The sequence below is a fragment of the Portunus trituberculatus genome, chromosome 26 (assembly GCF_017591435.1).
Source record: "Portunus trituberculatus isolate SZX2019 chromosome 26, ASM1759143v1, whole genome shotgun sequence".
NCBI classification, from domain to species: domain Eukaryota; kingdom Metazoa; phylum Arthropoda; class Malacostraca; order Decapoda; family Portunidae; genus Portunus; species Portunus trituberculatus.
The window spans coordinates 1,031,238-1,041,237 of NC_059280.1; the positions used below are offsets into that span (position 1 = coordinate 1,031,238).

The 10,000-nt window shown below is 49.3% G+C and overlaps 2 protein-coding genes across 2 annotated transcripts in view; one reads left to right on the forward strand and one right to left on the reverse strand.

The window, feature by feature from the left end:
- LOC123509128 (regulator of G-protein signaling loco-like) overlaps positions 1-10,000 on the forward strand; it is a 45,732-nt gene that overhangs the window by 224 nt on the left and 35,508 nt on the right. Inside the window, 2 exon segments of the mRNA XM_045263273.1 lie at positions 1-11; positions 6,693-10,000. The exon segment at positions 1-11 is cut by the window's left edge and continues 224 nt beyond it; the exon segment at positions 6,693-10,000 is cut by the window's right edge and continues 129 nt beyond it. Coding sequence (XP_045119208.1) covers positions 6,733-10,000 — 3,268 coding nt within the window. The 5' untranslated portion in view covers positions 1-11; positions 6,693-6,732.
- Positions 319-970, reverse strand: LOC123509235 (protein TRACHEARY ELEMENT DIFFERENTIATION-RELATED 7A-like). The gene is made up of 2 exons (XM_045263433.1): positions 946-970; positions 319-716 (listed from the first exon to the last, which is right to left on the reverse strand). Exons 1-2 carry the CDS (start codon positions 968-970, stop codon positions 319-321), a joined length of 423 nt encoding a protein of 140 aa, XP_045119368.1.

The window sequence follows — 10,000 nt, forward strand, 5'->3', positions numbered from 1 at the left end:
AGATTTTTGAGGTTGGTTACTGATTTTAAGTTTTGGTGTTATTTTTTCGCTTATTTGTTGTTGTTGTTGTTGTTTTGGCGTGCGTGTGTGCGTGTGGGTGTGCGTGCGTGTGTGTGTGCGTGTGAGTGTGCGTGTGTGCGTGCGCGTGGGAGAGCAGGGGGAGAAATTATGGGTAGAAATATTTGATTTGTTTACAGAGAGAGAGAGAGAGAGGGTGGGGGAGGGAGGGGGAGAGATGAATGCAGCGTTAACTAAGCATCTCTCTCTCTCTCTCTCTCTCTCTCTCTCATCTAAGACAGTGGGGGGGCTGTGACGGGGCTAATTGGGGTGGCCTGGGTTACTGTGGGGGCTTTGAGGGTTAATCTGGAGTTTCTGTGGGGGCTGTGGCTGAGTTTGGGGCTGTGAGGGGCTGTGGGCTGGCCTGGAGTTTCTGTGGGGGCTGTTAGGGGCTGTAGGCTGGCCTGGAGTTTCTGTGAGGGGCTGTGGGGTGGTCTGGAGTTTCTGTGAGGGGCTGTGGGGTGGCCTGGAGTTTCTGTGAGGGCTGGCCTGAGTGGGGGCTGTGGGGCTGTAGGCTGGCCTGGAATTTCTGTGAGGGGCTGTGAGGTGGTCTGGAGTTTCTGTGAGGGGCTGTGGGGGGCTGTGTTTCTGTGGGGGCTGTGAGGGGCTGTGGGGTGGCCTGGAGTTTCTGTGAGGGGCTGTGGGCTGGCCTGGAGTTTCTGTGGGGGCTGTGAGGGGCTGTTGGGGGTGTTGTGGTAATAGTAGTAATAGTAGTAGTAGTAGTAGTGGATAAGGTGGTGGTGGTGGTGGTGGTGGGACGGTACAGTTAACAGGTCCCAATAACTCCCATATAAGCATGTTTGGGGGGGGAGAGGTGTGGATGGAGGGCGGAGGGAGAAGGTACACCACATCACCACTGACAATCGCCTTGTGTTCCGTGGTGCGTACCTGGTCCAGGGCCGCTGTGTACCATCTGGCTTTCCAATTTCCGTGTTTGGTCCGTTCACTCTCTCAAATTGCGTCTAGAAGGAGAGTTTTAGTTAGGTTAAGTTAAGAAAAGGGTTGTTTTTTTTACGAAATAGGAGAGGACTAAGTGACGTGACCTATTTGAGTTCTGATTGTCTATAGATGAAGAGGTTCAGGCCAAGATTATGAAGGAAATGTCTCAAATACTTCTTTAAATGCTGTGAAGTGGTAGGAAGGTGGACACACAGAAGCAGGCAGGGAGTTTCAATAGTGGTGAAGGATTGAGAGTACTGGTTAACTCTTGCATCAGGGAGGTGGACAGAATAGTGGTGAAGGATTGAGAGTACTGGTTAACTCTTGCATCAGGGAGGTGGACAGAATAGTGGTGAAGGATTGAGAGTACTGGTTAACTCTTGCATCAGGGAGGTGGACAGAATAGTGGTGAAGGATTGAGAGTACTGGTTAACTCTTGCATCAGGGAGGTGGACAGAATAGTGGTGAAGGATTGAGAGTACTGGTTAACTCTTGCATCAGGGAGGTGGACAGAATAGTGGTGAAGGATTGAGAGTACTGGTTAACTCTTGCATCAGGGAGGTGGACAGAATAGTGGTGAAGGATTGAGAGTACTGGTTAACTCTTGCATCAGGGAGGTGGACAGAATAGTGGTGAAGGATTGAGAGTACTGGTTAACTCTTGCATCAGGGAGGTGGACAGAATAGTGGTGAAGGATTGAGAGTACTGGTTAACTCTTGCATCAGGGAGGTGGACAGAATAGTGGTGAAGGATTGAGAGTACTGGTTAACTCTTGCATCAGGGAGGTGGACAGAATAGTGGTGAAGGATTGAGAGTACTGGTTAACTCTTGCATCAGGGAGGTGGACAGAATAGTGGTGAAGGATTGAGAGTACTGGTTAACTCTTGCATCAGGGAGGTGGACAGAATAGTGGTGAAGGATTGAGAGTACTGGTTAACTCTTGCATCAGGGAGGTGGACAGAATAGTGGTGAAGGATTGAGAGTACTGGTTAACTCTTGCATCAGGGAGGTGGACAGAATAGTGGTGAAGGATTGAGAGTACTGGTTAACTCTTGCATCAGGGAGGTGGACAGAATAGTGGTGAAGGATTGAGAGTACTGGTTAACTCTTGCATCAGGGAGGTGGACAGAATAGTGGTGAAGGATTGAGAGTACTGGTTAACTCTTGCATCAGGGAGGTGGACAGAATAGTGGTGAAGGATTGAGAGTACTGGTTAACTCTTGCATCAGGGAGGTGGACAGAATAGTGGTGAAGGATTGAGAGTACTGGTTAACTCTTGCATCAGGGAGGTGGACAGAATAGTGGTGAAGGATTGAGAGTACTGGTTAACTCTTGCATCAGGGAGGTGGACAGAATAGTGGTGAAGGATTGAGAGTACTGGTTAACTTGCATGCAGTAGTGGTGAAGGATTGAGAGTACTGGTTAACTCTTGCATCAGGGAGGTGGACAGAATAGTGGTGAAGGATTGAGAGTACTGGTTAACTCTTGCATCAGGGAGGTGGACAGAATAGTGGTGAAGGATTGAGAGTACTGGTTAACTCTTGCATCAGGGAGGTGGACAGAATAGTGGTGAAGATCAGTAGAGCAGTTAGGTGGACATGAAGATAGCATGATTAAAGCATGAAAATAGAGAGTTAGATTACGTTAAATTGGATCCAGCAGTCGTGTGGGATTGAAAACCATATCCGTTGCCACTTTTGCTAATTTTTCTCCTTGTTAATTTCATCGGAGAGAGAGAGAGAGAGAGAGAAAATTTTAACCTAACCTAACCTAACCTGATTTAATTATTAGTGTGAGTTATGAGTCCCTGTGTGGCGGGGGGGAGGGCGCCACTACATACACATTGCCGTCAAAATAAATTATCAAACCAAAATGGAAAATGTACGTCGTAAATTATTTTTCTTCGTTCGTATGAGAAAAATTAGAACTCAAACTAACGGAACTTGTTTATTTATTTATTTATTTATTTATTTTGTTCAATTTAGCGTATTCTAACCTTATGGTGGTCTCGGAAAAACTGTATTTGTCTCAGTCGCTCCTCGGCCATTTGTCTGTGGCCTCGGAAAATTGTCGTAGTGAAGGGGAAAGACTCCAGTTAAATATATTCGTGTTTTTAAGGGTGTTTTAATAGGTGTTTTAAAAGGGTGTTTTTAAAGGATGTTTTTTAAAGAGTGTTTTTATAGGGTGTTTTTAAAGGGTGTTTTTATAGGGTGTTTTAAAGGTTGTTTTAAAGGGTGTTTTTAAAGGGTGTTTCTTAAAGGGGGTTTTTAAAGGGTGTTTTTTAAAGGTGTTTTTAAAGGTTGTTTTTAAAGGGTGTTTTTAAAGGGTGTTTTAAAGGGGGTTTTTAAGGGGGTTTTAAAGGGTGTTTTTAAAGGTGTTTTTAAGGGTGTTTAAAGGGTGTTTTAAAGGTGTTTTTAAAGGGTGTGTTTAAGAGTGTTTTAAAAGGTGTTTTTAAGGGTTTTTTAAAGGGTGTTAAAAGGGTGTTTTTAAGGTTGTTTAAAGGTTGTTTTTAAAGGTGTTTAAAGGTTGTTTTTAAGGGTGTTTTAAAGGGTGTTTTTAAGGGTGTTTTAAAAGTTGTTTTTAAAGGGTGTTTAAAGGATGTTTTTAAGTGTTTTAAAGGCTGTTTTAAAGGCTGTTTTTAAGGCTATTTTAAAGGCTGTTTTAAAGGGTGTTTTAAAGGGTGTTTTAAAAGGGTGTTTTTAAGGTTCTGGCGATAGATTGGCGACATTTCTAGTTTGTTAAAAGATTCGTTTCACTTAAAAATGAAAGAAAAAGTTTGGTTAAGCTGGAAAAATGGAAAGAAGAAATTAGTTTAAGGAAAAAATATAAAGATTTGTAGTTTAAGGTTAGAAAACGGAAAAATTACATTAGTTTAAGGTAAAAATTATCAGGATGGGACGGGAAAGGGACTGGAGGAGACAGGAGGGCGGGAGAGGGAAGGGAAGGGAAGGGAAGAGAACCGGGGAAGGATGGGACAGTTAATATGATAAAGTTAGGGTTGTTTAAGGTAAAAATGGACAAGTTAGGGTAATTTAAGGTTAGGAAGGGAAAAGTTAGGGATGTTTAAGGTAAAAATGGACAAGTTAGGGTATTTTAAGGTTAGGAAGGGAAAAGTTAGGGATGTTTAAGGTAAATATGGACAAGTTAGGGTAATTTAAGGTTAGGAAGGGAAAAGTTAGGGATGTTTAAGGTAAAAATGAAAAAGTTAGGGTAATTTAAGGTTAGGAAGGGAAAAGTTAGGGATGTTTAAGGTAAATATGGACAAGTTAGGGTAATTTAAGGTTAGGAAGGGAAAAGTTAGGGATGTTTAAGGTAAAAATGAAAAAGTTAGGGTAATTTAAGGTTAGGAAGGGAAAAGTTAAGGTTGTTTAAGGTAAAAATGGGAAAGTTAGGGTAATTTAAGGTTAGGAAGGGAAAAGTTAGGGTTGTTTAAGGTAAAAATGGGAAAGTTAGGGTAATTTAAGGTTAGGAAGGAAAAGTTAGGGTTGTTTAAGGTAAAAATGAAAAAGTTAGGGTAATTTAAGGTTAGGAAGGGAAAAGTTAAGGATGTTTAAGGTAAAAATGAACAAGTTAGGGTAATTTAAGGTTAGGAAGGGAAAAGTTAGGGTTGTTTAAGGTAAATATGGACAAGTTAGGGTAATTTAAGGTTAGGAAGGGAAAAGTTAGGGATGTTTAAGGTAAAAATGAACAAGTTAGGGTAATTTAAGGTTAGGAAGGGAAAAGTTAGGGTTGTTTAAGGTAAATATGGACAAGTTAGGGTAATTTAAGGTTAGGAAGGGAAAAGTTAGGGTTGTTTAAGGTAAATATGGACAAGTTAGGGTAATTTAAGGTTAGGAAGGGAAAAGTTAGGGATGTTTAAGGTAAAAATGGACAAGTTAGGGTTGTTTAAGGTTAGGAAGGGAAAAGTTAGGATCATTTTAGGGAAAGAAAAGGAAGAGAAGGTTAGGTTAAGTTAGGAAGGTTAGGTTAGGTTAGGTTATAGAGTTAGGAAGGAAAGAGTTAGGATCGTTTAAAAGAAGAAAAAGTTTGGTTAAGTTAGGAAAACGTTAGTGCTGTTTAAGGTAAAAATGGACAAGTTAGGATGGTTTAAGGTTAGGAAGGGAAAAGTTAGGATCATTTAAGGCAAAATAAAAAAATATTGTTAGTATAAAAGAGAGAGAGAGAGAGAGAGAGAGAGAGAGAGAGAGAGAGAGAGAGAGATTAAGTTAGGAAGGTTAGGTTAGGTTAGTTTAAAGTTAGGAAGGGAAAGTTAGGGTTGTTTATAGGAAAAAAAAAGAAAATGAGAAAAAAATAGTGAAAATGAAAGTATTTAGGTAAGTTTAAGGTAAAAAATTGAAGTTAGGTTTGTTTAAGGTAAAAAAAATTAAATACAGAAAAATTTAAGGTTAGTTTAAGGTAAAAAATAGAAAACTTTAGGTTAATTTAAGGTAAAAAGGAGAAAAATTTTAGGTAAGGTTAATTTAAGGTAAGAAAATGAAAAGTTAGGTTCGTTTAAGGTAAAAAATACATAAAAGAAAAATTTAAGGTTATTTTAAGGTAAAAATTGAAAACTTTAGGTTAATTTAAGGTAAAAAGGGAAAAAATTTAGGTAAGGTTAGTTTAAGGTAAGAAAATGAAAAGTTAGGTTTGTTTAAGGTAAAAATATTAAATACAGAAATATTTAAGGTTAGTTTAAGGTAAAAATTGAAAACTTTAGGTTAATTTAAGGTAAAAAGAAAGAATTTAGGTAAGGTTAGTTTAAGGTAAAAATGGAAAACTTTAGGTTAATTTAAGGTAAAAGAGGGGAAAAATTTTAGGTAAGGTTAGTTTAAGGTAAAAAATTGAAGTTAGGTTTGTTTAAGGTAAAAAATAAATAAAAGAAAAATTTAAGGTTAGTTTAAGGTAAAAATTGAAAAACTTTAGGTTAATTTAAGGTAAAAAGGGGAAAAATTTTAGGTAAGGTTAGTTTAAGGTAAGAAAATGAAAAGTTGGGTTCGTTTAAGGTAAAAAATAGAAAACTTTAGGTTAATTTAAGGTAAAAAAGGGGAAAATTTTTAGGTAAGGTTTGTTTAAGGTAAGAAAATGAAAAGTTGGGTTTGTTTAAGGTTAAAAAAAAAATAAAAGAAAAATTTAATGTTAGTTTAAGGTAAAAATTGAAAACTTTAGGTTAATTTAAGGTAAAAAGGAGAAAAATTTTAGGTAAGGTTTGTTTAAGGTAAAAATTGAAAAGTTAGGTTTGTTTAAGGTAAAAAGAAATTAAATAAAGAAAAATTTAGGGTTAGTTTAAGGTAAAAATAAAAAACTTTAGGTTAATTTAAGGTAAAAAGGAGAAAAGTTTTAGGTAAGGTTTGTTTAAGGTAAAAAAATTAGATTAGGTTAATTCAAACTTTAAAAAAAAGAATAAATAATAAATGAAAAGATAATTAGTTTGAAATTAAGGTAAAATTGTGTTATTTATTTATTTATTTATTTGTTGATTTGTTTATTTATGCGTGGGGGGTGGAGGGCCCTGATATGCCCACCACTACAAACAACACTGCCTGGGCCGCTAAGGGGTGGAAGGTGGACACTGGACACCACTTCCCATACTCCTCAAGTACACACACACAGGCCCTGTAGGACATCACATTAATGAAGTAGTAGTAGTAGTAGTAGTAGTAGTAGTAGTAGTAGTAGCAGCAGCAGTAATTTGAGCAGGTATTCTTGTGTTCCCACAGGTGTGAAGAGGGCGGTAGCACCACCACCACCACCACCACCATGCACAACAACAACAACAATAACAATAACAACAACAACGCCCACAACAACACCACCACCACCAGCACCACCACGAACAACACCACCAACAGCCACCACCACAGCAGCCACCACCACAACAACAACAACCGCCGCCGCAAGAAGCGCCCCTCGTATGGCGTGCGCACGGTGGAGATCACCAAGGGGCGGAAGGGGTTCGGCTTCACCATCAGCGGGCAGGGGCCGTGCATGCTGTCCTGCATCGTGCCGGGGTCACCGGGGGAGCGGGCCGGCCTGCGCCCCGGGGACTACCTCATCGCGGTGAACGGCCAGAACGTGAGCAAGGCGGCGCACGATGACGTGGCGCGGCTGATCGGCGCCTCCAAGCTGCTCAAGCTGCAGATCGCCGAGAACTACTACTCTGACTCCTCCGACGACGAGTTCGTGACGGTGAGCCGCCCCAAGCCCAAGTACCCCAACAGACTGCGCCACAAGAGCCAGCAGACCCGCGCAGAGAAGGTGGTGCGCGACCTGCAGAGCGGCGCCATCTTCAGCGAGCACGCCGCCCTTCACCTTGGCGAGGCCGCCCTGCTGGACCGCGACGCATGGCCCCCCAAGGCGCCCCTCACACCCACGCCCAAGTCTGACCCCGCACCCCCTCCTGCCGCGCCCTCCACCTCACCCACACGCCTTCGCCCTGACCAGATCCATCTCGTCATGGCTGAGGCACGCCAGGCCGCACGCACACCGCGCCCCCTCAAGGAACCCCAGCCCCAGGCACCGCCCCCCCAGCCCGTGGCACCCCCGCCCCAGGCGCCGCCCCAGCCGCAGGCGCCGCCCCAGCCACAGACCGCGCCACTGCGGCCGCGCCACCTAGCCAAGAAGAAGGACAAGTCTCCCAAGGCCAAGCTGAGGCAGCACGGCGGCGAGGCGGGACGCCCCCTGCCACCCCAGACACCCCAGCCCCCGCCCCTTCAAGCGCCACAGGCACCGCCGCAGCCCCAGGCGCCGCGGCAGCACTCGCCGGCACCGCAGCCACAGCCACAATGGGTGGAGGTGGGCGGCGGGCCGGCCCTGGAGGCGTACAGCGGCTTGACGGAGCAGGAGCTGCAGCAGCTGCTGTGCCCTTCGCTGGCGCCGCCCGGTCCCGGCGTGGGCGGCGGGGTGTGTGCGGGCCCCGGGGCGGGTGGCGTGGGCGGCGCGGGTGGCGGCGCGGCGCTATACCGCGCGGTGGTGGGGTACCTGGGTACCATCGAGATGCCCAAGGAGCCAGCGGGCGGGTCGCGGCTGGCGGCCATCAGGAGCTGCGTGCGGCGGCTGCGCATCGAGAAGAAGGTGCACACGCTGGTGCTGATGTCGGTGTGCGCAGAGCGGGTGGTGCTCACCAGCCCGCACGGCCTCACGCTGGCCCAGTACCCCGCGGACCGCATCACCTTCTGCGGCGTGTACGCGGACGACAAGAAGTTCTTCGGGCTGGTGACGGTGCACGGCGCGGCGGGCGACGACCTCAGCGACGGCTCCCACGACGGTGGTGGCGGCGACGGCAGCGGCGGCAGCGGCGTGGGCAGCACGTCCTCGTCGTGCCACGTGTTCATGGTGGACCCACGCATGGTGCTGCACGCAGACCACGCCCGCCGCGCCAAGAACTTCCGTCTGGAGTGCACGCCGCGCCCCGACGCCGCCCATTGCCAGGAGTTCCCTGAGAGCGCCGACCCCATCCTGCACGCCATCCTGGGCTTGTACCGGGGCAGGGCGGGGCCGCTGGAGGGCGGGGCGCCGGGGCTGGTGGACGTGGAGGCGCAGCTGTCCCCACACCACTCCAACACCTCCTCCAACTCCTCCAACTCAGACTCAGGCATCGGCTTCAGAGACGAGGGGGGCGCCCACCCCTACCACCACCACCACCACCACCACGACCGCGTCTTTGTGGTGGAGGTGGACGACGGCCAGCGCCTCCGACTGCAGAACTTCCCCGCAGCTGCCGCTGCCGCCACAGCAGCCGCACCACGACCCGCGCCCCTACCCGAAACCCTGCGCGCCGCGCTGGAGCCCCTGCCGCTGAGGGGTGGGGGTAGCAGTGGCGGCGGCGGCGGCGAGGCGCACCGCGGTCTGCTGGAGGCCCACCGGCCCGCCCTGGAGGGGCTGCGCGGCGTCGACAACCTGCGGGTGGTGGACAATCTGCGCGGCGGCCTGCGCGGCGCCTTGGACGCCCACCGCCCCGCCATGGAGGCCCTGCGGCCGCCGCTGGAGGGGTTGCGGCCTGGCCTGGAGGTGCTGCGGGGCGGCGAGGGGCAGCGGGGGGGCGGGGAGCTGCACCGGAGCGACAACGTGCGCTGTGCTGACCCACACCGTGGCGACGGCCTCAGGGTGGGCGTGGACTCACACAGAGTGGGCGTGGAAGCACACAGGGTGGGCGTGGAACACCGCGTGGGCGTGGAACACCGTGTGGGCGTGGGCGTGGACAGCCATCGAGTGTGTGTGGAGGGACACCGTGCGGGTGTGGAGGGACACAGGGTGGGCGTGGAGGCACACAGAACTGCCGCGGAAGTGCATCGCGTGGGCGTGGAGACACACAGAGTGGGCGTGGAGACTCACAGGGTAGGCGTGGAGAACTTACGGTGCCTGGAGGGCCACCGAATGGGTGTGGGCGTGGAGGGGCAGCGGGCGGGCGTGGAGAACCTGCGGTGCGTGGAGGGCGGGCGGTGTGTGGTGGGCAGCGAGGCGCTGCGCTGCGTGGAGGTGGTGCACCGCGCCGGCCTGGACAGCCTCAGGGCGGGACTGGAGGGCACGCGTGCCGGCGCGCACGTGCACCTGGGCGCGCTGCCCCTGGAGGGCGCGCTGCGGCCCGGCCTGAGGGAGGATGGCGTGGAGCTAGGCGTGGTGGACGCCGGCGAGGCGGGCGGCGGCGCCAGCAGCGAGGGCGAGGGCGAGGGCGAGGCGCCGCGCACGCCGCCCCCACAGCAACAGCAGCAGCAGGCGGGGCAGGCGCCACAGACACCGCAGCAGCAGCAGCAGGGCGGAGATGAGGAGTGCGGGCGGCTGACGGTGCGCGCTATGCCGGACCCAGTGGGGTTCCAGCGGTCCCCCGCCACGCCCTCGCCCGCCGCGGTGGCGTCCATGCGGCACAGCATGCACAAGTACCTGCAGCACAAGGCGCAGCACCTCGTCAAGGTGTCCCAGAAGATCAACAGGCGCGAGAGTGACACGGGCGGCGCCCACCCCCCGCACCCCCACCCACACCCCCACCCTCACCCCCACCCACACCCACACCAGCACCCACACCCTCACC

What these genes read in the sequence shown, in the direction of transcription:
- LOC123509235 (XM_045263433.1), bottom strand. Translation starts at nt 970, where the DNA reads ATGGTACACAGCGGCCCTGGACCAG. An exon ending in ACACAGCGGCCCTGGACCAG is followed by an intron (nt 717 to 945) that starts GTACGCACCACG and finishes CAGCCCCCACAG; the next exon opens with AAACTCCAGGCCAGCCCACA.